Raw genomic sequence first — 27,287 nt, forward strand, 5'->3', positions numbered from 1 at the left:
CCTCAGTTTCACAAGGCTGAGACGGGACTTTCCTGAGTTTCAACAAGCCACACAACCTCTACCCAAACCAAAGTGGTGCTGCCCAAAGCCATGGGGGGCCAACCCCTGCCCAGGAGAGCCATGGGAGCATGGCTACCTCCATCTAGATTTGGAAAGATGAAGCCACCCAGAACTGTGGGTGTACAACCCAAGCACAGGGCCACCTCTGGTGCAAGGGCACCAGAGAGCCCCAACCAGGGCAATTCCTAATGAAGCCATGGGGGTGAGGCCACCCCTGCGATCCCAGACTGGTAGAACCATCAGCATGCAACTTCAACCCATGAGAGCTGCCCTGCAAAGGCATGGGGCTGCAAATACCCCTGAGGGCCCAGAAGGTGAGACCCTTCCTCCCCCCTCCCCACCCCCCGAGTTGGCCCAGAAGGTAGGACCTCCATCCCAGAGGGCTGAACATCTAGTTAAAATTATTCTCAAACCTTAAGATTTACCATTAGTTGCCTTGTGGGGTTTTGAACTTGCTTGGAACCTGTTACCCCTTCTTTCTCTCCTATGTCTCCCTTTTGGAATGAAAATATCTATCCTAGGTCTGTCCCACCATTGTATTTTAGAAACACGTAATTTGTTTGATTTCATAGATTCACAGCTGGCAGGGATTTCCTTAGAATGAATCATAGCTTGAGTCTCACCCATACCTGATTTAGATGAGACTCTGCACTTTATAGACTTTTAGGGCTGTTGGGATGGAATGACTGTATTTTGTATGAGAGAAGGACATGAATTTGAGGAGCCAGGGATGGAATGCTACGGTCTGAATGTTTGTGTCCCCCCTAAAGTTCACATATTGGAATCCTAACACCCACTGTGGTGGTGTTAGGAGGAGAGGTTTTTGGGAGGTGATGAGGTCATGGCGGGGGCAGGGGGCCTCGTGAATGGGATTAGTGCCCTTATCAAAGAGATCCCACAATGCTCCCTAGCCCCTTCCTGTGTGAGGATACAGTGTGTGAGGATACAATGAGAAGTCTGCAACTCCGAAGAAAGCCCTCACCTGACTTAGCTGGCACCTTGATCTCAGATTTCCAGCCTCCAGAACTATGATAAACTTCTGCTGTTTAGAAGTTACATAGTCTATAGCATTTAGTTATAGCAGAACAAACTAAGGCAAGGACTATACAAATATCTGGTCAGATTTCTCTTTCTGAAGTTTGGTTTCTAGTGTTAACAGGGCAGAAGCCTTGTCTCTTTGCCTCACTGTTACATACCCTATACAGGTCTTTATATGCAGTAAGTATTCAATATATTATACATTACTGAATGAAATTACCTCTATAAAGCACTATGCATATATGAATAGGATAGTATTTTTACCACTGCCAAATAACTTTTCTTCTGCTCCTATGGCATTGACTTTCTACCTTCTATTATTTTCCCAACTATATTGCAAGTTGCTTGAATATGGACTTCATGTGTGAGGACCCTTTATATCTTCCATAACACCTTGCATATACCAGCCATACAGTCAAATTCTAAAAGCTCGGTAGCAAGCAATAACCTTATAAAAAAAAGTTTATTTCCATTATAAAAAGCATCACACCTAACACACACACACACACATACACTATTTCACAAGACTTGGGATATAAGTTTATATATAAACGGGCTAAATGTGCTGGAAGAAAACATTGTATGTATATGACTTTGAATACAAGTTAAATAAAGCACCTATTCAGAAAGTCATTTTTGCTTTTTTAATTAAAAAAAAAAAGTGTAGGGGCACCTGGATGGCACAGTCGGTTAAGCGTCTGACTCTTGGTTTTGACTCAGGTCGTGGTCTCGGGGTTGTGGGATCAAGCCTCCTGTTGGGCTCTGCGCTCAGTATGGAGTTTGGGATTCTCTCTCCCTCACCCTCTGCCCCTCCCCCCTGCTCTCTCTCTCTCAAATAAATCTTTTTTTTAAAATAGTGGGTACCATCAGGAATCCCTGAGATTTTTTTTAAAGATTTTATTTATTTATTTGAGAGAGAGAGAGCACTAGAGAGAGAGAGCAAGCATGAGTGGGGGGCAGAGGGAGAGAGAGAAGCAGACTCCCCGCTGAGCAGGGAGCCCAATGTGGAGCTCAATCCCAGGGTCCTGGGATCATGACCAGGGCTGAAGGCAGACGCTTAACCAGTTGAGCCACTGAGGTGCCCCAATAAATAAATCTTTTCTTTTAATGTAGCCCTTGAAATACCAATGTAGAGAAAAGTGGGAAGAGTACTGATGTTGGAGGCAAGAAGACCAAAATCAGAATCCAGATTCCACTACTTATGAGCAATGTAATGATGAGTAAGTCATTTAACTTCTGAGTCTCCATTCCTCATTTGTAAAAGAGATGAACATTTATCTCACAGTATTTATATGAAGATTAAACAGGAGAGTGTTTAGCATTGTATCTAATACTTAATGGATGTTCAATGGATATTTATATAGCAGTGTATTTCTACCATACACATGTATTAGTTTTATGAATAACTTTAAGTTAGCAAGGTTTAGTTTAAAATGAACAGAGTAGATTCAAGAGATCTGGTTTCTAATTCTTACTCTACTATTCAACAGCTTGACATTGCACTTTAAAATTCTTATGTATAAAATAGGGATAATATAACTGCTCTACCTACCTTACAGGAAATTGTGAGGATAAAAATAAGAAAACATGTCAAAGTGATGTGAAAAAGCTGTTGGTATTTCATTTATTAAAAATATGTGGTAATGACTGCAGTGTTATAATTTTTTTTCAAGATTTTATTTATTTGACAGAGAGCACAAGCAAGGGGAGCGGCAGAGAGAGAGGGAGAAGCAGGTTCCCCACTGAGCAGGGAGCCAGATGCGGGACTCGATCCCAGGACACTGAGATCATGACCTGAGCTGAAGGCAGATGCTTAACCAACTGAGCCACCCAGGAGCCCCTGCAGTGTTATAATTTGAATGATAAAAATAAAAGCCACAAATGTCCAAAACCAGAATTGTCTAAATATATAAGTAGATACCATACAGTCATTAAAAATGTACATAGATGGATGAAATAATGTGCTTGGGGTTTGCTTCAATATAAAGTAAGAAAGGAGAAGTGGATCAGGGTATAGATGAAACAGGACTGGTCCTGAGTTAATAATCATTAATGCTGGGTAATGTGTATATGGGGATCCATTATAATATTCTGCTTACTTTTGTATGTTTGAAAATTTCTCTAATAAAAAAATTAAATATAAGTAACACACTGTAAGATACACGTAAATGATATGTAGTATAAGTAATATATGTAAATATATCCTAATTAGGCCATTGGAGACCTTTGTGAGATCAGCTGTAGTGGAGGGAAGCAAGGACATATGCTGGAATGCAAAAGTCTGAGTGAATTAAAGTAACTGGTTAGGCTTAGATAGCCACCCCCAAAGATGGCCACCAATTCCTTCCCTCACTATATGCACATGCCACTTTTCCCATTGAGAGGTGAGGTCCATTGTCCTTCCTTTTGACTCTGGGATGGCTTTGTGACTTGCTGTGACCCACAGAACGCAGTGGAAGGACACAGTGCCATTTTGGGTCTAGATTTCAAAACTGTATTTTTTCTTTTTATGAAAACACACCTATATTACGAATTAAAAGTCTACTGCTGTTGCAAAGTCATGGCAGACTAAGTTGTTGAGGGCTAAATATTCTCCAAAGTGAAAGATCTCCTTCAGTTACATTAATCATCCTATCCAAAATGTGATTTCAGCAAACCCTAATCCAGCCCATCCCCACACCACCTCAGGCTTTCTAAGTAGGTAATTTTACGATAATGACGGACAAACTACTAGTTCTCTCTCTAGGACAAGATGGGACAATTGAAGTCTTTCTGGTTGCCTGACATTTTTTCATTCTACGGCTTCTAATGGATTTATACAATATTTAGCATCTCCTAGTGTCCATCAAAGCTGGATAATTACCTAAATTATGAGAGCTTGATTCAAAGTTTAAACTGAAGGTGTCATTTTTTGTTCTAGAAAATGTCCAGTTTCTAAAACTGTTCTCTAAAGAAGAATCAGTGCTGGCCATCCTAACAGTTTTGGCACTTGCTGTTTTTGATGCTCAGCTCTCATAGCTGCGGGTTTCCCATCCTTTCCCTCACCAACCCCCCTGCCATGCTACCTTTTTTTTTGTAATATCACCAACTCCCTAACCACATGCAGTTTTCAAGTTCTATTATTACAATATAAACTATGTGTACTGGCCTTTTTTTTTTTTAAGATTTTATTTATTTATTTTAGAGAGAATGAGAGTATGAGTAAGCATGAGCAGCGGGAGGAGCAGAGGGGGAGGGAGAAGGAGAGAAATCTCCAAGCACACTCTGTGCTGAGTGCGGAGCCTGATGTAGGGCTCAATCTCACAACCCTGAGATCATGACCTGAGCCAAAACCAAAAGTTGGATGCTTAACCGACTGAGGCACCCAGGCGCCACACTGGCCTTTCTTTTTAAAAAGAGTTAAGGATAACCACTTAATAGAAATTCAGTCTATAGCTTCCAAAGCATCAGAGGGGGAAAAAAAGATGGAACCAGGGAAGACAAAGAGAACTTCAACAACATGATGTGTAGAAACAGAATGCATTTCTTATGATTTCAGATATATTTAAAGAGATTATCTCACTAGTCGGATAAAGACATAAATCTTTCTATATTGTATTTAAAAGGGCATACTTAAAAAATGATGCTAAGAGACTGACAGTATTCCAAGCAAGTGCTACCTAAAAGCAATATCAAAATCAGACAAAAGAGACTTTCATGCCAAAAGTTTTATTAGCAAAAAGAGTGTCAATAATTATAAATGGGACAATTCATAATTATAAATGAGACATGTAACAATCCTGATCCTGAATGCACCTAACTTTAAAATACATAACCCAGAACATTTGAGTCTTTTGATATATCCTGAAAACTCAAAATAGATTATTTTGTTCAGATGGTGATTTCCATGGAACCATCAAGATTTCCCCTCAAAAGACTGTATAAGTCCATTTGCTTCACAATTTAACTTTTCTTTTGTTTTTATGTTTATCCAAGCGACAAATGCACATAAAGTACCAACAAGTTCCATAAGATTTATTAATAAAAATTATCTGTTAGCCAATTCTCTTAATATTTTACTTTCATGTTAGCCAATTCTCTTAATATTTTACTTTCATGTTCTAAATAACATGCTTCCTTTTTGTTGACTTTTTTTTTTTTAGTTTAGTGATTTCCTACTTACTTCCCATATGGAGAATGAGTATTTAGCTCTTTGATCTCACCATCAACACAGATACACTCTCATTCTTCCAATAAGTTTATATCTTCCCTTTGGTTAATTCACTATTCACTATTAGTATTACTGTGACTATGTAGGATATTCAGAGATGAACCACATAGTAAACCATGGTTACTTTTTTCCTTGCTACATAACTTTTCCCCCTAGAGTTAAATGTCTTGTTCTTTTATTTATCCAGCTTTCTATGAACTCATCAATAATTCAACTCCAAATTAAATCATCTCTCAAGATGTTCATTCACGCCTGATTTTCTACCAGTTTCATCTTCTTGAAGTCACTCCCAGAGCTTCTGACCTGCACCCATCTGGACTGACTCCCCTCTTGCGAGGACACAGCTGTCTTCTGGGGAAGACCCTTCTACTTTTCCCCACCTTGGAGCTCCTGTTTCCTGTATCCTATGCCTTTCTCTCTTGGTTTCCTTCTTCCTTTTAATGGAGCACGTCCTTTTGGAGATTCTTCAAGAAGGTTACATGGGAACTTTCATGTCTTAAAAATCCATTCTAATTCCTGTTTGCATATAACCTGTTTGGGCTTTTTTTTTTTCCTCTGAAAGCTTGCAGAATCTTTTCTTTGGTCTATAGTAAACTTTCATGATGATGTGCCTTTGGACGAAACTATTTTTATCTGTTGTTCTAAGTATTTGGTAGACCTTTCAATCAAGAATCTCGTGTCCTTCAATTCTGGGAAATTTTTGTGCCTTGTTTCATTGACTTTGCCCACTCCAGACCTCCTACCATCCTGATCTTGGACATGCTGGACTAGTCCTCTAAATTTCTAATCTTGGAGCGCCTGGGTGGCTCAGTCGTTAAGCGTCTGCCTTCGGCTCAGGTCATGATCCCAGGATCCTGGCATCAAGCCCCACATCGGGCTCCCTGCTCAGCGGGAAGCCTGCTTCTCCCTCTCCCATTCCCCCTGCTTGTGTTCCCTCTCTCGCTGTGTCTCTCTCTGTCAAATAAATAAAATCTTTTTTAAAAAAATAAATTTCTAATCTTTTCTCTCCTGTCTTCCATCTTTTTAACATTTTTCTGTACTTCCCAGCTATTTAGCTTGTTTATATTCCAACCCTTCTATTAAGTTTACTATTTCTTCTACCATTTTTTTAAAGATTTTATTTTTTTATTTGAGAGAGACAGTGTGAGCACACGAGTGGGGGAGAGGGGCAGAGGGAAAGGGGGAAGCAGACTCCCGCTGAGCAGGGAGCCCGATGTGGGGCTTGATCCCAGGACTCCGGGATCATGGCCTGAGCCGAAGGCAGATGCTTAACCAACTGAGCTACCCAAGCACCCCTCTTCTACCATGTTTTTAATTTTCAAGAGTTCTTACTTATTCTCTGAATATTCCTTGTTTCAGGAAGGCAATATCTTTTCTCTCTTGGGATATTAAATGGTAAGATTTTGCTTGTTCTGTTTTATTTCCTTTTCCCTGCATAGGCAATATTGTGTTTTGTTTTGTTTTGTTTTCTGTTTGTTCTCTATCTTTCATGTTAGAGGCTTTCCTCAGATGTGTGGTCATTCATGAGAGCCTACTTATGTTTAAGGTTAAGGGACTAAAAAGCTGCCTAGATGCTTTAGCATATATATGGGGCTTGTTGACCGTGAACTTTAACATTAGGTGATCTGGCTGGACTTTCTGTTGGGGAACCACTGATTGTCAGCATTATTTCCTCTTTCCTCCTGGGCTGATAAGATTCCCCAGAGACTTTCAATCTCCCCCATGGGATAAACATTTGGGTGCCAGCATTTTAGGAGCCATGTAAGAGAGTAAAGTTGGAAGTGGGGAGACAAGCTCACCATTAAATGTGCTTGTATTCATTTAATCCCCTTGTTCTTGATGAAGCAGAAAGTATAGTCTAAGAATAAGGACTGGAGGGTCCTGATTTTCTCCTGGGAGTTAATTTCCTTACTGAACCTTGTAAAGACCTAGAGCAAGAGTGAAGGGTGCGGGGTGAAAACAGTGGGTATTAATGGCAAATATGTAGCCCTTAGAGTCAACGAACTCCCTGAAACCTCACTTATCCCCATGTGCCAAATGTCCAGCAGCTAAGCATTTACTTCCTGTTGAAAATGGAAATGTTCTTCTCTTACAAAACTGAATAAATTGTTTGGAGGGCACCAGTCCAACAACTGTGGCATTTATGGTTTGTGGTGTAATAGGCAGTTCCCACCCACTCATCCTAAAACAAAGATTGACAGTTGACCAGCACTAACTATTTACACACAATTGCTGGTCAACTTTTCAGATGCCTCATTCTTAAATATAAATGGACCACCAAAAATCATCAGAAATTTGAGAAAAGTTTACAACCTGAAAAACAAACAAACATAAAAGTGGGAAATAATCTCAGAGGAAAGAAAAATAATTCAGGGAATAGAAAAGAACTTAAAAAAAAATCCTAGTTAATGTTTAAGAACCGGAAACTTTCCACTACACTATTTCACAGCCACACCATAGGACAGGAATTGTTATGCTCATCATGAAGATTAGGAAGTTGATGTTCAGAATGAGGATGCCTTGGATAAGCTTATGCTCCCAGCCAGTAACATGCCTGAGATTTGAGTCTTCATGTTCTGATTCCCTAGTGGTCTTTTAGTTGAATCAGAGCTGCTTTGGTATTTATAAACTCCACACAGCATATAGTTACACAGAACCATATGAAAATAAGTTCCCAATACATGAAACCACAAAACTCTTAGTTGGAAAGCATTCATCTTTATTTCTATCCCATGTATGCTATTCTTTTAGCCTAGGCATCTTTTCTTGGTAACGTAAAGTGATATTAACATTCGTAGCAGGAACAATTTTAAGTCGCATGTTCTCATGGAATATATCACAGAATGAAGCCCGGGACAGAGGTATGACTAAGAGAGGCTAAATTTGGAATTTGAGATTCAAACATAATTCAACAACTAGATAGTAAAAGAAAATCACTACATTTTCACAATCTGTATTACAGATCATGAATACTGAGCACTTCACACTGCATAAAGTAAATATACATTAAGTACATCCAACCAAGTTTAGAACACTTTAATATGAGTTTAAACATAAGCGTAGTAGGATAGGCAATACTTTGACTTTTTTTTTTTTTAAGATTTTATTTATTTATCTGACAGAGAGATAGCACGAGAGAGGGAACACAAGCAGTGGGGGAATGGGAGAGGGAGAAGCAGGCTTCCCGCCGAGCAGGGAGCCCGATGTGGGGCTCAGTCCCAGGACCCTGGGATCATGACCTGAGCCGAAGGCAGACGCTTAATAACTGAGCCACCCAGGCGCCCCGGCAATACTTTGGTTTTGAATGATTGTTTTTTTTTTTTTAAGATTTTATTTATTTATTTGAGAGAGAGAATGAGAGACAGAGAGCATGAGAGGGAAGAGGGTCAGAGGGAGAGGCAGACCCCCCGCCGAGCAGGGAGCCCGATGCAGGACTCGATCCCGGGACTCCAGGATCATGACCTGAGCCGAAGGCAGTCGCTTAACCAACTGAGCCACCCAGGCGCCCCTATGGTTAAGAGTCTCTTATGGTTTGCTTCCCTCTCTCTCTTTTTTTTCCCTTTCCCCATGTTCATCTGTTTTGTTTCTTAAATTCCACATATGAGTGAAATCATATGGTATTTGTCTTTCTCTGATTGATTTCACTTACCATTATACCCTCTAGGTACATTCACATCATTGCAAATGGCAAGATTTCATTCTTTTTGATGACTGAATAATATTCCTCTGTGTGTGTGTGTGTGTGTGTGTGTGTGTGTACACAGACTGGTTGCTTTAAGACCTTCACACTTGTTTAACAGATTTGTTACTTTAAGATCTTCACACTCACTGATGTGGCCAGCAATTCCCCACCAAGTTATCTCTTCCTGATTTCCCCCAACAGAACCCATGAAAGACTCTCTCACCATTTTTATTTATTTTGTTATAATAAATAATATCTTCAGTCAGTTGCCCCAAAACTGACATTTAAATTAGCCTGCAAAGTCTCATTGTCAGTATATGTATAATTCCTGTCAGATAGTGAGAAATATTAAGTGAAGCAACAAAGTGACTGAGGGGATGTGTAATTTAAAGAGGGTGGTCATGATGTTGTACTGGACCATTATATGAAGGCAAATACTATGCTGTCCAGGGCCTCCTCATTCCGATGGGAGAATCCTAGACCACCTCAGGGGAATCCTATTCACTAAGGAAGGTCAAGTGGCAGGAAATCCCAGACAGTGATACTGTATCAGGTAACGGCAGCAGTACTTCACATGGGCCATGCTGATGCCCAAAGGGAAATTCTTCATATTTTCATCTTTTTTTTTTTTTACTGAAAACCTAACCCACAGGAAACAGCATTCATTTCAACTTAAAGAGAAACTTTCCCCTTTCCCTCCATGACTCAGAACACTAACTAGTAATACTGTAAAGTAGGAAAACTACTTACATCTCAGCTTCACTGAAGAGTTTATATTTGGCATACTAGAGATATTTCCAACACCATTCCTTAAATTCCTCCAAAGACCTCTCCCACTTATAGCAGTATTTGCCCAAGACTTCAATAAGGCCTTTTTCTTCACAAGCGTCAATATTCAAAGTTACTTGGAAATTGTGATGGAAAAAAAAATGGAGCAAAAATAGTTCTTTTAAAAAAATCTCATTTATTCTCCAATTCCATCTCCAAAAAACATAAAGTATATATAACTGAAATCCATCTTTAATTATCAAAACACTCTGAGATCATCTCATACATTTTTCCTAAAAAAAAAAAAATCGAGAAAGGGTGTCTCCTATTAATTGGTAATTACATTTGTTAAGTCATCTCCTTGTACATTTAACCAGTGTGACCCTTCAAAAAGATACAGGAAAATAATGAGTTACTTCTATGTGCCAGGCACTCTATTAGCTGCATCACAAAAAGTATACAAGATCTAAGGTTTAATGCCCATTCTGTTACTCATTAGCTGTATGATATTGGGCATACTACTCAAATACTCTCAATCTTAATGTCAACATCTTGACATTTGCTATAATAATAGTCCCCTCACAGGGTTACTGTAGGGTTTAAACCAGCTAATGGTTGTTGTAGCAAAGTCTTAGGATCCATAGTTGGCACCTAGTGTTAGCTGCCTATAGCCAGTGCCAATAATACAGAACTAAGAACCAGATCTGTTGCAGGAAAGAAAAGTTGGCCAGAATTCCTGGCAAAGAGCTGAAGAATCAAATTAGTATTCTCTCAAGAATCTTCAGCCTTGGGCCTGCATCCATTTGGAGGGAAGGTCTGGAGAACTATTTGGGAGAAGCCTTGGGGCAGACTGGTCCTAACACAAACCAAAGGTTATGAATCGGACCAGACTGGCCTCTGGAATGCAACATTTGACTCAAGTTGGCATACAGAAGCAATGCAATAGGGTTTTCTTTAAAAATATGTAGTGCTAGGTAAATTGTTATTACTACATACATAACACCCACAGATACCTGCTCTCAAGCAGAGATGGATTTAAATGTTGCATGGCTGAGGGGAAGACAGAATAGATGAGTGGCTGACTATATCAGAGAAAGCAAGGAATGTGGTGATAAAACTAGATTAGAGAAGCCATAGAGGGTGATAGCTAAGCATTCAGGCTCTAAAAGCAGAATGCTCAGTTTCAATTCTCGTCTCCATCACTCACTCTTTAGCATAAACTCAGGCAAGTTAAGGAACTTTTATGTGCCTAAGTTTCTTCCTGGATAAAAAAGAGTAATATTAGTACCTACCTCATAGGGTTGTTATAAGAATTAAAAAGTTAATATATATAAAGCACTTTATATGTTACATAAATATCTAATATATTTTTATACATATAACATATAAATAGATTTTGTGTGTGTATGTATGTGTATATATAAACTTTTTTTATATATATAAAGCACCAACAATGTATATGTAAAGAAGATTGCCCAGCACATAGTAAGCATCAGTGTCCCAATCTGTAAAACGGGAACAATAAAATGTCTTACTTTATAGCTTGTTATAAGAATTAAATAAATTATATCTACAAAGTGCTTAGCACATAATAAATCAACACATATTTGGTATTTTTATTAGAACATGGGTGGGTACCAAAAATAATTTTAATCCAGGGAAAAATACTTCGTAATGGAATATAACAGAAAATATCATGAAAAACATTATTCTCATTTTAGTGTTGAATATATTTACTAGGAAACCATGAGTAACTTGGCATACTTGTCCACTTTCCACTGTATAAAACACATCTGAATAATTCCACCTCTTAGATCTGTCACAGGATCTAAGTCACAGATAAAAAAAATACAGAAGATGAAGGAGACAAAGAAGGAGAAGGAAAGAAACCACAACTACAATAGCAATTTTTTAAAAAAGATTTTATTTATTTATTTGGCAGAGAGAAAGAGAGAGCACGTGCACACAAGCAGGGGGAGCGGCAGGCAGAGGAAGAAGGAGAAGCAGGCGCGGATGAACCCAGGACCCTGGGATCATGACCTGAGCTGAAGGCAGACGCCTAATTGACTGAGCTACCCAGGCGCCCCTACAATAGCAATTTTGAAATAATATTCCTCTCAATATTCATTCACCAGCAAAGAAAAAAAAAAAACGAATAACCTAAACTAACAACCAAAAAGCTTATTTATAAATATACTTATAGAGAAAATATCACTTCTAAATTCTGAAAAATGGGCACTCATAAAGAAATTTGTTGAAACATGCCTTCTAAAGAACAAATGTTGCCAGAAAATTTAGAACTTAAAGGTCAATTCACCGAAACCCAAATAAGCATAACTCCTATTTAGTCCACAAAGAAACCCAGAGAGTACAGAAGTCAAGGCACCAAGAAAATTTTAAGGAGGCTGTGGCCAACAGTGTACTAACTGCTAAAAGGCTAAGGCAACACCTGGTAAGTGTCCATGAGGTACGGCAGCAAAAGCATATAATTGATGATCTTAATAAAATCATTGTATGGACTGGCTGGGATTGTGGAAAATACTAGATAAATCAGCACAGTCTGGGAAATGATTTTTATAGAGAGAGGAGCAAAAGACTAAGCATGAGTCACTAACTTTGAGTTAGAATAAGCTTCCTCAATTTAGGAGATATTCAAACTGGGATTTTTTTTTCAGATCGTAACTTTTATTCTAATGGTGATAAACAAAAGCCAATTGATATTGGGGATTTATTCCACAAAGCCTATTACTAGGTCATCCTTTGACCCAAAGTGAATAGAATAATTTTAATCTTTGCACCTAAAAGATGTTAAAGCACAAAAATTTAAGATGATATATATGAAAGTTTAAACTGAATGATGTTTAGGACCCCTGGGTGGCTCAGTTGGTTAAGCGTCTGACTCTTGATCTCCATTCAGATCTTGATCTCAGGGTCATGACTTCAAGCCCTGCGTTGGAGCCTGCTTAAAAAAATTTCTTTTTCTTAATTTTAAAAAATAAACTGAATGATGTTTTCCTGGATTTTATTAGAATACTTCTGTGCTAAGAGATTCTCAGCTAGCAGGGCACCTGGCTCGCTCAGTCTGTGGAACATGGGACTCTTGATCTTGGGGTTGTTAGTTTGAGCCCCATATTGGGTGTAGAGATTACTTAAAAATAAAATCTTTAAAAAAGAGAGAGAGAGTCTCACTTATCAATGGCAGATTAAAAATCTTTTGTGAAGATGTGATGTATGTACCAGTCTCCATCCCAAAGGATTATGCAGACAAGTGCTTGAGAAACCACCTGTAAATTCTTCTGATCAGGTGTGAATGACAATACCATTTATCTATCCATCTAGACAGCACTGTCCAATAGAAATATAATGCGAGTCATCCTGTCAGTATGGCTAAAACCAAAATCATAAGAAACAAGTGTTGGGGAGAAAAAGGAATCCTCATGCACTGTTGGTGGAAATGCAACTGGTATGACCACTGTGGAAAACAGAATGGAGGTTCCTCAAAGAATTAAAAATAGAATGAGCCTCTGATCCTGTAACTGCACTACTGGGTATTTACCCAAAGAATATGAAAACACTAATTCAAAGGGATATATGAATCCCTATGTTTACTGCAGCATTATAGCCAAACTATGGAAGCAGCTGAAGTGTGGATAAAGAAGATGTGATTTATATATATATACATTCCATATATAATATTCTATTATATATATAATGGAATATTATTCAACCATAAAAAGAATGAAATCTTGCCATTTGCAACAACTTGGATGGATCTAGAGAGAATAATGCTAAGTGAAATAAGCCAGAGAAAAACAAATACCATATGATCTCACTCATATGTGGAATTTAAGAAACAAGACAAATGAACAAAGAAAAAAAAAAGACAAACGAAAAACCGACTCTTAACCATAGAGAACAAACAGATGTTTGTTTGGGGGATGGTGAAATAGATGAAGGGGATTAGGAGTACACTTCTCTTTTTTTTTAATATTTTATTTATTTGACAGAGAGAGAGACAGTGAGAGAGGGAACACAAGCCGGGGGAGTGGGAGAGGGAGAAGCAGGCTCCCCGCTGAGCAGGGAGAAGCAGGCTCCCCGCTGAGCAGGGAGCCCGATGTGGGGCTCGATCCCAGGATCCTGGGATCATGACCTGAGCCGAAGGCAGCTGCTTAACGTAAGATTGAGCCACCCAGGCACCCCAGGAGTGCACTTTTCTTTGATGAGCACTGAGTAACGTGTGGAACTGTTGGATCACTATATTGTACACCTGAAACTAATATAGCACTGTATGTTAACTACCCTGAAATTAAAATTTTTTAAATAATTTTTTTAAATTAAATAAATAAATAACTCTTTAAAAAAAAGAAATATAGTGTGAGTTACATATGTAATTTAAAATTTTCTAGTAACCATATTTAAAAAGTAAAAAGAAATAGATGTAGTTAATCTTAGTATTTTCTATTTTTTTTTTTAAAGATTTTATTTATTTATTTTTGAGAGAGAGAGAAATAGTGAGAGAGAGCACAAGTGGGGAGGAGAGGGAGAAGCAGGCTCCCTGCTGAACAAGGAGCCGGATGCGGGGCTTGATCCCAGGAGTCTGGGATCGTGACTTAGGCCGACCCAGGCGCCCCAGTATTTTCTATTTAATCTAATATCCAAAATGTTATTTCAGCATGTGATCAACATGAAAATCATTGCTAAGATATTTTACATTCTTTTTTTCATACTAAATCTTTGAAATTGAGGTGTATTTTACATTTGCAACATATCTCAATTTGTACTAGCCTCATTTCAAATGCTCAGTAGTCGCTTGTGGCTAGTGGTTGCCGTATTGGACCATACAGTTCTAGAATCCAGGTTCCCTGCTAACAGGAGTATGTGTTTTCTTGTTCACAGATGTAACTGTAGCATTAAGAAGAGTGTCTGGCACAAAATGAGCCCTCAGGGAATATTTGTTGAATGAATGAACAAGTGAATGAATTAATCCATGAGTTTTACACACATATATGAAAAAAAATGCCTATGACATAGATGAAATTTTAATTATATGGCTAGAACTATTAAGAGAAGCATATAATTATATTAAACTCAATTCTAGCCCAGACTATAGTTTAGTGATATACAGTTAGTCAATACAAATTCCTAAATAGATGCATACTTTCAAAAACAGTATAAACATGTTTTACTATCAATAGGGAATATTCTTCTATAATCACTTTAAACATGATTTTCCCAAACATTTAGGAAATTAATATGCTGTCACACACCTCTAGTAAAATCAAATAAACCATAGTTTTTCTCTCTGGAATGAATGAACTCCGCATTCATCAAATACACACAATTCTTACATATTCCACTAGCATTGGCGAAGAAATGCTTTTTGGCTTAATGTCCAATTCACTCTAAAACTGGCAAAAGAATATGCCAAAAATAGTTTCAAAGCCCTGACAAAAAGTTACATTATGTTCTTGATTTTTAAAATGTTTACCCCCATAAATAAATAAAATCTTAAAAAAAAAAAAAGGGGCGCCTGGGTGGCTCAGTCATTAAGCGTCTGCCTTCAGCTCAGGTCATGATCCCAGGGTCCTGGGATCGAGCCCCGCATCGTGCTCCCTGCTTGGTGGGAAGCCTGCTTCTCCCTCTTCTACTCCCCCTGCTTGTGTTCCCTCTCTCGCTGTGTCTCTCTCTGTCAAATAAATAAATAAAATCTTTAAAAAAATAAAAAATAAAAAAAAATAAAAATGTTTACCCCCAAAAGTACTGAGATTACTTAATGTAAATGAAATATGCCCCAAACAGCTGATGTTTGATAACAAAGGTTGGATAGAAAAGCTTACCTTCTCTGCTAAGAGCTCTCTTATCTTGCTTGCTTGAACTCTAAATTTCATGAGCTGGGACTCCAGAGCTACACATCGTTCTTTCCAATCTACTGGTCCATCTGTCTCAGAAAGCTCTGCCATATTTACTCTAGAAAAGAAAGCATTCAAACAACATAATACCCATTAGCACTCAAGATAATTCATTACATCATCCCATGTACGCATTCTAGTTACCATCTAATGATATCCATATACAAATTTTATAAATTCTCAGATAAATTTCAAAACTGGCTGAATAGCTCATGGAAAAAACTAAGTGGGAGACAGGAGGCCAGGGTTGGAGGCCCAATGTGTTTATTATTCATCCTTTCTATATAACGTATCCTTTCCATGTCTCAGTTTACCCAATCTTGAAAAAGCAGGACACTGATCATAACAAACCATCATTCCTCCTGAGTATATTGTGAGGAACAAATTAAATACTGCTATTTTTAACAGCACTTTGGACAGAATAACAGCACCACCCAAACAGAGACTAATGGTATTATTTTAGCTCTGCCCAACAGATAAAACATTTTTTTAAACTTTCAGTTCATAATTTTACCACACTCCTAAATTTACAGGACTATCTCAATTTGATTCAGTTGGTAGCATGATAGAATAACCTAAGACACTTCATTACTAGACCTACAATTATAAGTTAGATTTACATTATAATTATTACTTACCATCACCCTAAATTTGTCTTGGTCCAAGCTCTCTTTCAAGCTAAAAATCCTTTGGCATATTTAACTGGGCAAAGTATTATGACATTGGACATATTTGTATAATTTCTTTTCTGTTGCAAGAAAAGATATAAATATAAAATTTGGAATCACCTACATTAAGTAAATCGGTGTTCCCCATGACATTAATGTTTCCTTTTGAAGGAGATAAATCCCGGGGAAAAGCCTGTTAAGAGGGAAGTCAGGAGGCAAGGGAACTGGTTTTGAAATTCTAAAGTGCAAAAAAACTATAACTTCATTGTTTCTGGTTCTGGGATTCATAAACGTTGTTTTAAATGTTAATGTTTCATCATGCCATTTGAATAAATGACTTGATGATATATTTCCAAATTGCCCTAGCTTTGAACAGATAAAATTTGCATTACGAATGGATTTCCATAAGGAGCTAAGCCCTGGTCTCAGCATATACGTGACAGCAAAACTCTGAGAACCCCAGGATAGATCTGCAGCTGAAGTGTACCATTCTTTTGTTTTCCAAAAATATGTGTCCCTCACATATTAACCAAGTTGATTTTCTCAGTATTTAGTGTAATATAGCCCTTCCTAAACCTATACAAGTTTTTAAAAACTTGGCATTGCTAAAAACCCACAAAAGATTATTTTCCTAGTATAAGTATTGTTTTGTGCTTAAACCAATTTTCACATTAATACTGACATTATCATTCAAAAATTTAGAAATAAATAAAAGTAGAGTTGTTCTACAAAGGCTACAACTTTATTAAGACCACCAACCATCTCAAAGCTTCCAGATGCTCCTAAATTCTAGCCATAATTTCAGGGAAACTTATAAGGGTAAAACTGGAAATCATTCTCTTTTCATTTTTTGGTTTTATAGAAGGTTCACACCATTGTTTTCTGAGTCTCTTCTAAGGATATCAGCCTTGTTAATGACCTTTATCATTCCCCACATTTAGGAGTAGATAATGCACAAACTTTGTCAGTCACAAACTTTTTCTCAATTCCGCTACTTCATTTCTTTCCTCCTTAGCTTTCGAGTGGACACAGAAAGAAAATATGGATGAAATATTATAAAATAAAAATTGGTCCTGAAAGAGATGTCATTAAGTCTTCAATCATTTGTATCTTTGCACAGAAATGTACTGATACTGTTAAACAAGAGTTTAATTCACGTTGATGAATTTTTGCTCTCCATTCTACTGTAAAATTTCTACAGTTTAAAAAATAACATAAAGGCAGATATTTTTCAACAAATGAAAATCAATCAATACAGTGAACCATATTAATATAGTAGTAGACAAAACCACATAATCATTTCATTCAATGCAGAGAAAAACATTTGATAAAATTCAACACCCTTTCAGGATAAAAACAGTCTATAAGCTAGTAATAGGAGGGAACTTCTTCAGCCTGACAAAAAGCACCTACAAAAAGCCCACAGCTAACATCAAACTTAATGATCAATGACTGATCTGCCAAAGACCAGGAATGAGACAAGAATGTCTGCTTTTGCCATTTCTAGCCAACATCATACTAGAGGTTCTAGCCAGAGCCAGAAAATAAAATAAAAATAATCCAGTTTGAAAACTAAATCTATCTCTGGGCCTGGCATATACTAGATATTCAATTAAAAAAAAGAAAGAAAAAAAGAAAAAGAAAACTAAATTATTTCTCTTTCAGATGTCATGATGTTGTACATAGAAAATTCTAAGGAATTCACAAAAAAGCTATTAGAACTACTTGAGTTCAGCAAGGTTTCAGGAAGCCAGATCAAAATACAATCAATTATATCAATTGTTTTTCTATGCATTACCAAGAAAAAAATTCAAAAATGAAATCAAGAATATATTCCACATACAACAGCATCAAAAATAACAAAATACTTAGGAATAAATTTAACAAAAGAAGTGTTAAGGCTTGTACTCTGAAAACTACAAAACATCATTGAAAGAAATTAAAGAAGACCTAAATAAATGAAAGACATCCACGTTCATGGATTGGAATACTTAATATTATGCAGATGCCAATATTTGCAAATGTACACATACATTCAATTCAATCCCTCTCAAAATTCTAATGGCATTTTTTGGTAAAAATTGGCAGGTTGACCCAAAATTCAGATGGAAATTCAAGGGATCCAAAATAGTCAAAACAATATTGAGACTCGTATGTCCAAATTTCAAAAATTACTACAAAGCTATAGTAGTTAAAACTGTATGGTATCGCCATAAAGATAGACATATGATCAACAGAATAAAAGCAAGAGTCCAAAAATAAGACCTCACATTTATAGTCAATTGACTTTTGAAAAGGGTGCCAAAAACATTCAATGGGGAAAGGATAATCTTTTCAACATTGGTGCTAGACAACTGGATATCCACATGCAAGAGAATGAATTTGGACCCCCTCCATCACAACATATACAAAAACTAACTCAAAATCGATCAAAGAACTAAATGTAAGAACCAACGCTCCAAAAACTCTTAGAACAAAAGGCAGGGGTAAATCTTTGTGACCTTAGATTAGGCAACAGTTTCTTAGATTTGACATCCAAAGCATAAGTAATCAAAAAGAAAATAGATAAGTTGGACTTAATCAAAATTAAGAACTTTTGTTTCAAAGGACACTGTCAAGAAAATGAAAAGATAACCCACAGAAGGGAGAAAAATATTTGCAAATCATATATCTAAGAAACTTTTATCCAGAATATATAAAGAACTCTTACAACTCAACAATAAAAAACAAAATAATTAAAAAGTAGGCAAAGGATCTAAACAGATATTTCTCTAAGGAAGATATACAAATGGCCAATAAGCACGTGAAAAGATGCTGAACATCATTAGCTGTAAGGGAAAAGGCAAATTAAAATCATGACAATTACTGCACACCAAATAGGATGATTATGATAAGAAAGACATGTAATAACAAGTGTGGGTGAGAATGTGGAGAAATTAGAACCCTCATAATTTGCTATTGGGAATGTAAAAATGGTATAGCTGCTTTGGAAAATAGATTAACAGTTCCTCAAAAGTTTTAACATAAAGTTACCATATGACCCAGCAACTCCAACGCTAACTATATACTCAAGAGAATGGAATACGTAAGTCTACACCAAAACTTGTATATAAATGTTCATAAAAGCATTTTTCAAATAGCCAAAAAGTGGAAACAATCCAAGTGTCCACCATCAGATGAATGGATAAATAAAATGTGGTATATCGGTATGTTGGAATATTATTCAGCCACAAAAAAAGAATAAAGTACTAATACATGCATGACAATTATCCTAGATGCCAAGTAAAAGAAGCCTGACATAAAAGGCCACATAAAGTATGATTCCATTTACATGAAATAGGTAAATCAAAGAGACAAAGCAAGTTAGTGGTTGCCAAAGCTGTGAAGAGAGGGCAATGGTGATCAACAGCTAATGAGTTTGGGGTTTCTTTTTAGAATGATCAAAATTATTCCAGAATTAGATAGTGCTGATGGTTGCACAACCTCCTGAATATACTAACAGCCACTGATCTGTACACTTTAAAGGGTAAATTTTATGGTTCGCAAATTATACCTCAATTTTAAAAAGGGCATTTATTTACAAATGAGTAAAGAAAAAGTAAGTTGCGGGGCGCCTGGGTGGCTCAGTCGTTAAGCGTCTGCCTTCGACTCAGGTCGTAATCCCAGGATCCTGGGATCGAGCCCCACATCGGGCTCCCTGCTGGGTGGGAAGCCTGCTTCTCCCTCTCCCACTCCCCCTGCTTGTGTTCCCTCTCTCTCTCTCTCTTTCTCTCTGTTAAATAAATAAAATCTTTTAAAAAAAAAAAAAAAGAAAGAAAGAAAAAGTAAGTTGCATAGAACTGTTGAATCACTATGCTGTACACCTGAAACTAATGTAACATTATGTGTCAACTATACTCAAATAAAAATAATTTTTTAAAAAAGTAATGCAGAGACAAATATTCTTCTCACACATTTATTTACACAATTGTTCCCCACATATCTGTTGTCTTTTAAAACTTGTTTGTGATATATACAAAGAACAAATTTTATTTAAATATGTGGTAAAGCCCATGGACTCTGGGCTTTGTTTTATACTTTAGAAAGATCTTCCCCGCTCCAAAATTAAAAAATAAAATTTTTTTCAAAGAAAGTAACAGTTTACATGGATGTATAGTAGGTCAATATTTACAAATTTAATGATCCATTGTTAGTAGTTATCCCTGCCAAGAATTCTACCATTAACTCAAATGATTTAGAGGGAAATGTTTTAACTTCAAATATGGCAAGTTCATACATACATCTTACCAAGACTACTTTGCTATGAAAACGACACAATAAATAAACCCTAAGTTAAACATACCTATTCATATCTTTAGTTATGTTCATTATATATTTTACAATGAAGTAGAAAAACCTTAAGAATATTATTAAATTGGCATCTAATGTCTGCATTCCCTATTAATAGGGTCATAATCTTAAAAAATTCAAAACTACAGATTGGTCCCCCAGAGGTCTAGACACCTGATTTCCTCATTTCATTCCGTAATTTCGGTTAGTATAAAGTAACTATTATACTGTTATGTTACTGTTAATACACCATCTTGAGTAAAGATTCTAACTTTGAACAACATCCACTATCATTTTCCATTACCACTGATTTTATAGAACATAACTGTATGGCTTTGGGAGTTATAACCATCTGCTAAATAAATATCATTTCTAGATTTTGAATTTGAAAGTAATCTATCTTCACTGCAGTGGAGAGGAAAAGTCTTGGTTTCCCAAATACCCCTCCCCCCATGACTTTGGGAAATATTTACTGACACAAAATAAACTGTTTACAATTATGGAGTGAATGCTCCTTTCTCTGAATCTCTGACTTCCTGTTTCTCTTCCAAATCCCAAAAGAGAAAGAAAAAGAAAAAAAAATCATCTATTTAGGCTTATCCTGATGAAGCTCAGGGTTAGCCACTCACATTCTTTAATTCTCTCCTCTTACGGCACGGGTTAACTCGGCCAGGTAAGTGTGTATTTCTTGTCTAAATCAGAAAGGATCTCTTTCTTGACCACACTGAGGCATGCCTTGTTTAAGAAGCCTCCTGACCACCAACCAGCCCCACTTGGACTAAGCCCGCCCTTCGGTGGCACTGCCCCGGGCAGCCGTGCTCCCCACTCCACAGCTCCTCGGGGACACACACACACCGCTGTGCGGTCGAGGTCTGCGACAGGCATTTTCACAAAGAAAGTAGTGACCTGCAGGTAGCACAGCACCAAAGCTTTTAGGCGTAAATCGTTCGACTTGCTCTTTCCACAGTTTCGCACATCAAAATCGATGGCTCAAATGTTCCGTCTTTTTAAAAAGTCGTCTAATAACCTCAGGGCCAGCGCAGTTTCACGGTAGGTCACCTAAGGGCACTTTGACATTCCGGCAACACGAGGAGCAGAAAATGGTTCTTTCAAGTTTTGAGAAGTTTCAGCCCCGAGATCACAGCGCGGCTCCCAGCAAGCCGAGGCCGAGCCGCAGCATCCCTAGCTGCGCTGGCCACCGGGCGCGGGGACGCGGGACTGCCGTCTGCGCCCCCACAGGACCGCCCGCGCCGCGCCACACACCCGGGGCCCGCATTTTCAAACAAAATGTCACCGGAGAGCAGGGGGCGAGGAGCCGCCGGCCACCGCCTCCGGCCGAGACCCCAGACCTGGGGGCAGCGAGTGGGGCGACACCGAGTACCGGAGCTGCGGCGGGAGGCGCGGGGGCGAGTCCCGCTCCATCCCGCGCCAACGCGCTCCACCGTCCCGGTCCCCGCCCGCCGGCTCTGCCCGCCGCCCCCAACCTCCGCCCGGCGAGCCCCCCGGGACGGCGCGCTCTCGAGGGGGCGGGGATCCCGGCATCTGAGCGGCTGGGATCGCCCCTCAGCTCCGGGCCCTCTCCATCTGCCTACCTCTGCTGCGGGCCCCCGGCTGCAGCTCCCGAGGTCCTCGCTGCGCTTGCCGCGGGGTTCCTGGGGTTCTCCGCCGGGGCCAGCCCAGCTCTGAGCCGGGAGCGGGCGGGGGGCAGGGCACCGCCTTCTCCTAGGACTGGCGGTCGGAATAGCCAATCGGAAGCGCAGCCGACCGTCTGACGTCACCTAAGGGTGTGGCTATGACTTGGACTCCTCCTAGGCCCTACCTCGAGGGAGTTCTGTCCTGGACTGTCCGCCCCTAGCCTTCGCCATACCTACAGCTCAGAGGGTGTCTTAGCGGTCACCTCCTTTCCATTCTCTCTGCCTCGGCTCAGCCCCCACCTGTTTGGTCTCCCAGCCTGAAGGCTCTCCTCTTGCCAATCCATCTTTTACCCTCTTGCCAGGTTAACTGTCCTGAAATGCACTTTTGATGTACGCCCTGCCAAAGACTTCGTTGGCTTTCTTTTGCTTAAATTATCAAGGAGAGACTCCCTAGGCTAGTATTCGAGGTCTCCGTCCTACTTTTGCAGGTGTATTTTTTTACAGCTGCCCTTCACACACCCCCGGGAAGTCCATTTGGCACGTTCACCTGCTATTTTCTACATCCCCTTTAAAAGTTCTAACTGTCCTCTAAGACACAGCTCAAATAATCTTCTCCATGTAACCATTCCAGTCAGCTCTCCTAGCAATAATCTCTCCTCTTTTCTACTCCTCTTGGCACTTAACTCATTCTGCCTCATGTACTGCTTCTTCTTTTTTTTTTTTTTTTAAGATTTTATTTATTTACTTGACAGAGAGAGACACCGCGAGAGAGGGAACACAAGCGGGGGGAGCGGGAGAGGGAGAAGCAGGCCTCCCGCGGAGCAGGGAGCCTGATGTGGGGCTTGATTCCAGGACCCTGGGATCATGACCTGAGCCGAAGGCAGACGCTCAACGACTGAGCCACCCAGGCGCCCCTCATGTACTGCTTCTTATCTGTCCATTCGATTGCGAGCTCTTTGAAACCAGGGATTCATTTTCTTTCTTTTTGCAGCCTCCTCAGCACCCAGCACAGAGCACTGCATAAGCAGATGGGTGATCGTTTTAATCTAATTGGATTTTACATCCCAAGATGGGGTCTGGCAAGGACAGTCTCAAGGGGGGAAAATTAGAATTCTGAATATCATGGGTAATCCTTCTGCAGGTCATAAAGCTAGGTCAGACAAATTACTCTCTTTGGTTCACAGTTGGCCAATAAAGGATGTCAGAAGGCTTTTTCTATTACCATCTTTTTTTTTTTTTTAAAGCTTATCTAACCTTATATAGAAAATGCATAGAAGAGATAAAGATTTACAAAGTTCCTTAGAGGGAAGGCAATAAGTGAGTACAACTAAAAGGCCAGTGAGCAAGTATCAGGCTTCTATATTTCTTCCAGATGAGCACTAGTTTTGGACTGGATCCCAGACTACCCCCACACATCAAATTCCTTTTGCCTTCTGTGGGAGCTGATGATGCATATCATATGAAAAATTGTCTCCAAACAGCTTTGGCAAACAAGTAGGCTGGACTGGGCTTATTTTACAGAGCACGCAGGAGTTAAATAAACAGAGTTTAAGTAACTTGCATAATTTAACACAGCAAGTCAGTAGAGACCAAAGAACTAAGTGCAGGAGAAAGAGAAAGAATGCCAAAATAGAATCACTTCCGTTTGTGAGTCAGAATACTAAACGGACTAAGAGAGCTGAGTGAATAAAGTCACTCATGAAAAGAAGCTTTCTAAACACGGCTGCCACCCTTGTAAATCTCAGCCAACATTTACTTACTGTCACCTTTTTCTAGAAACATGACAAACTGAATTTGTTTGGCTATGGCAAATACAGTGGAATGGCATCCTGTTTCTGGCTGTGCTAAGAAAAATACATGGTACAAGGGAATATTATTTAGCAATAAAAAGAAATGAGGTACTTATAAATGCTACAGCATAGATAAATTTTGAAAGCTTTATGCTAAGTGAAAGAAGCGAGTCACAAAAGATCATATTTTATATGATCTTATTTACATGAAGTGTCCAGAATTGACAAATTTATAGAGCTAGGAAACAGATTAGTAGTGATGAGGGGCTGGGGAGGATGGGAAGGATGGCTAAGGGGAGAGGGGTTTCTTTGGGGAAATGAAAACATTCTAAAATTTGTGGTGATGGTAGTACAACTCTATGAATATGCTAGACACCATTGACAGGTATAGTTTAAATGAGTGGATCATATGTTATATGAATTAAGCCTCAATAAAGCTATTCTAAAAAGGAACATACATGTTGAATTTTATGTTTTTTATATTGAGTAGAATCAGTTGTAAAATATCTCTGACCAGCCTTCCTGAACGTTCATGGCATTCTGTACCTTTGCTTCATAGTATTTACCTCAGTTGTAAAGTTATATTTATTTGTGATTATTTGATTGCCTGTTTCCCCCCACTAGACCTTAATGAGAGCAGAAACTGTGTGGTTTTCCTTTTTAATATACAACCAGCATCTAGAGGATGACATATAGTAGGTATACAATAAGTATCTGTTATGTGAATGAACAAAGGCGGCAATAGATATATTTTATTAAGTACTTGTAATATTCCAGGCACTGTACTAGATTCTGAGGAATACAAAGATGAGCAAAACAAACATGGGTATCTATCTTCATAGAGTTGCGGTCTAGGGAGAGAGATGCGCAGTCATTAAATATTCACGCAAATAAAGACACAATTACAAATTGCTTTAGGTGTTCTAAAAGAAAAGCACAAGATGCTATGCAACTGAATAATAAGGGGATCTGGCCTGGTCTTAGGAGTCAGGAAGGCCTTCTTTGAGAAAATGACAGTTGAGCTGAGGCCTGAAGGAACTAGCCAGGCAAAAGCAAAAGGATAATGGGAAGAGCATCCCAGGTTGCTGGAAGCATAGGTACCAGGCCCTATGGTGAGGAGGACCATTGGAGGGAGACCATTGGAGGGACCTAATGGAGGCCAGAGAGGCAGGAACACAGTGAGACTCAGTGAGCAAGGGGAGAAGTATAGCAGGAGGAGGCTGTTGAAGAAAGAAGACCAGACTATCTGGGGCCTCGAAGAACAGGGTTTCTCAAACGTTAATGGAGGAGATCTTGTTAAAATGCAAATTCAGATGCACTAGGTCTGGGATGGGAACCAAGATTCTGCATTTCTAACAAGCTTCAGGGTCACACTTTGAGTAGCAAAGCTGTGGCTACCATTATTCCAAGGAGCACTGGGAATCCACTGAAGTGTTTTAAACAGGGACGTGATGAGATCAGATGTGACAAGAGTATGGAGGTGGTTGGAAAAGACACAAGGAGATTCAGTGCGACCAGCTGGGGAACTATTTCCATCATCCTGGTGAGAGATGGTGGCAGCTGGGTAGCGGAGGTGATGGAGAAAAGCAATGGGTGACCAAAGCCATGCTTTAGGAAGCTCTATCCAGCATGCAGCAAGAACAGCTAGGACAGGGAGGAACAGTTAGGAACTAAGGGACTAGTTCTGTGAAGAGATGAACTAGGGTGCTCAGGGCGAGAATGAAATGAAGGCCATGGTGGAATCGAAGGTTCTGGGGTGGGGGGAACAGATAAAAATAGTAGAAGGCTGACACAATGCACCCGGCATTTTTCCAAGTACTTTAGCGTATATGAAGTCATGGCAATTTTGTGATGTAGGGACAGTTGTTTTTCCCATCTGACAGATGGGACAACTGAGGCACAGAGAGGTTCCATCGCTGTCCTCAGGTTACCCAGATATTATGTAGCAGAACTAGGAATTTTGGTGTCACAGTAACCACTACTCTATATCGCATCTCAGCTTCTTTCAAGAAATGCAATCTACAAGTTCTAACAACTGATTTGAAGGTTGGGAACATGAGGGGCTGGGAGGCTTTGTGTGACTGGGAAATGATTAACCAAAGTAGAGAAGCAAGGAGAAGAGGAATTAGTTAGCTGGAAGAAGAATGATACTTGGCTTAGATGTGTCAAGCACAACCTGCAAGGAGAGCCAGCAGAAAATGAGTCAGGCTGAGTTGGGGAGAAAGGTCTGGGTTTGGGTATCATTTCAAGGTAATCTGCATTGAGGGGAGATTCTTGTGAATTCCAGGATGATTGCTGACCACACAGCCACTTGGTGTACAGGGAGCAAGGACAGAGAGATCGGAGGGAGCAGGGATAAGGGAGCTGGGTAAATACTTGGGAAGACAGGTCTGGCTCTTTAATCTGATCACACATAAAATCCAATAGAAGGAGGAGACACTGTCCCCACCTAGAAGGAGCATGTGGCTGGAGTAGAGAGAGTAGAAACCCCAATTCAGACACTAGAATTCCCAGCACCTGGGGAAATATATCAGAGACAAGGGGAAGAAGATTGGGAAAAAGAAATAAGGCTGGCAGGAACAAGCTCTCCCCAGCTGACTGGGATAAAGTCTGGAGTATAGGCTGGGACACCCCAAGATGTTTACCTGCAACCCAGGAATCTAGCAAACTCTGGGCACCAAGGAAGCTGGCTCTCCTAGTGGAGGTGGCCCAGGGATATGGCTGACCTGCTGGTGTGCCCCCAGTGCCCAAGTTGTAATGGCCTGCTCAATCCTTTGGGTCTGCAATGAAGGTAGGACCCTCTTCAACCTCACCTCACCCCACCAGGTGAGCTTGGCCCCCACTATCACAGCCTGCTATGGGGAGCAGCTCACAGATAAGGCCAGGTCAAGGCCAAGACTGGTGGAAGTAAGAGTTTTATGGGCATCGGTAAGACCACAGAGAAAGAACAAGTGTGTACAAAGGAAAAAGACAAACGCTGGGGCAGAGCTTGCAGATCACTTATTTTAGGGCAAATGAAAGGAAGAGAACCACTGAAGCAGATTGAGGGGTAGTCAGTCACGGCTTGGTCAGGACCCATGAAGTTAAAAACAAAGACACCACACATGAGAGTCACACAGGGAGACAGTGACCCAGACAGTATAAAAAAGTGTTAAATGTGAACAGATGATTTATTCTGTTTGGGGTCAGTACCTACCAG

General features: G+C 39.4%; 1 protein-coding gene across 3 annotated transcripts in view; it reads right to left on the minus strand.

Annotated features, from left to right (window-relative positions):
- Nucleotides 1-22,883, minus strand: part of PLEKHH2 (pleckstrin homology, MyTH4 and FERM domain containing H2) — a 106,377-nt gene extending 83,494 nt beyond the window's left edge. For 2 of the 3 annotated variants that reach the window (XM_035001672.1, XM_035001671.1), the window contains exons 1-2: nt 22,257-22,883; nt 15,596-15,725 (exon numbers count right to left, since the gene is read on the minus strand). In XM_035001672.1, coding sequence (XP_034857563.1) covers nt 15,596-15,718 — 123 coding nt within the window. In that variant the 5' untranslated portion in view covers nt 15,719-15,725; nt 22,257-22,883. The remainder of the gene's footprint in view (nt 1-15,595; nt 15,726-22,256) is intronic. The other variant, XM_035001670.1, reaches the window with a different exon arrangement.
- Between the last annotated feature and the right edge of the window lie 4,404 nt (nt 22,884-27,287).

Source organism: Mirounga leonina, unplaced genomic scaffold (assembly GCF_011800145.1).
Source record: "Mirounga leonina isolate KUSES-001 unplaced genomic scaffold, KU_Mleo_1.0 Mir_125, whole genome shotgun sequence".
NCBI lineage: Eukaryota > Metazoa > Chordata > Mammalia > Carnivora > Phocidae > Mirounga > Mirounga leonina.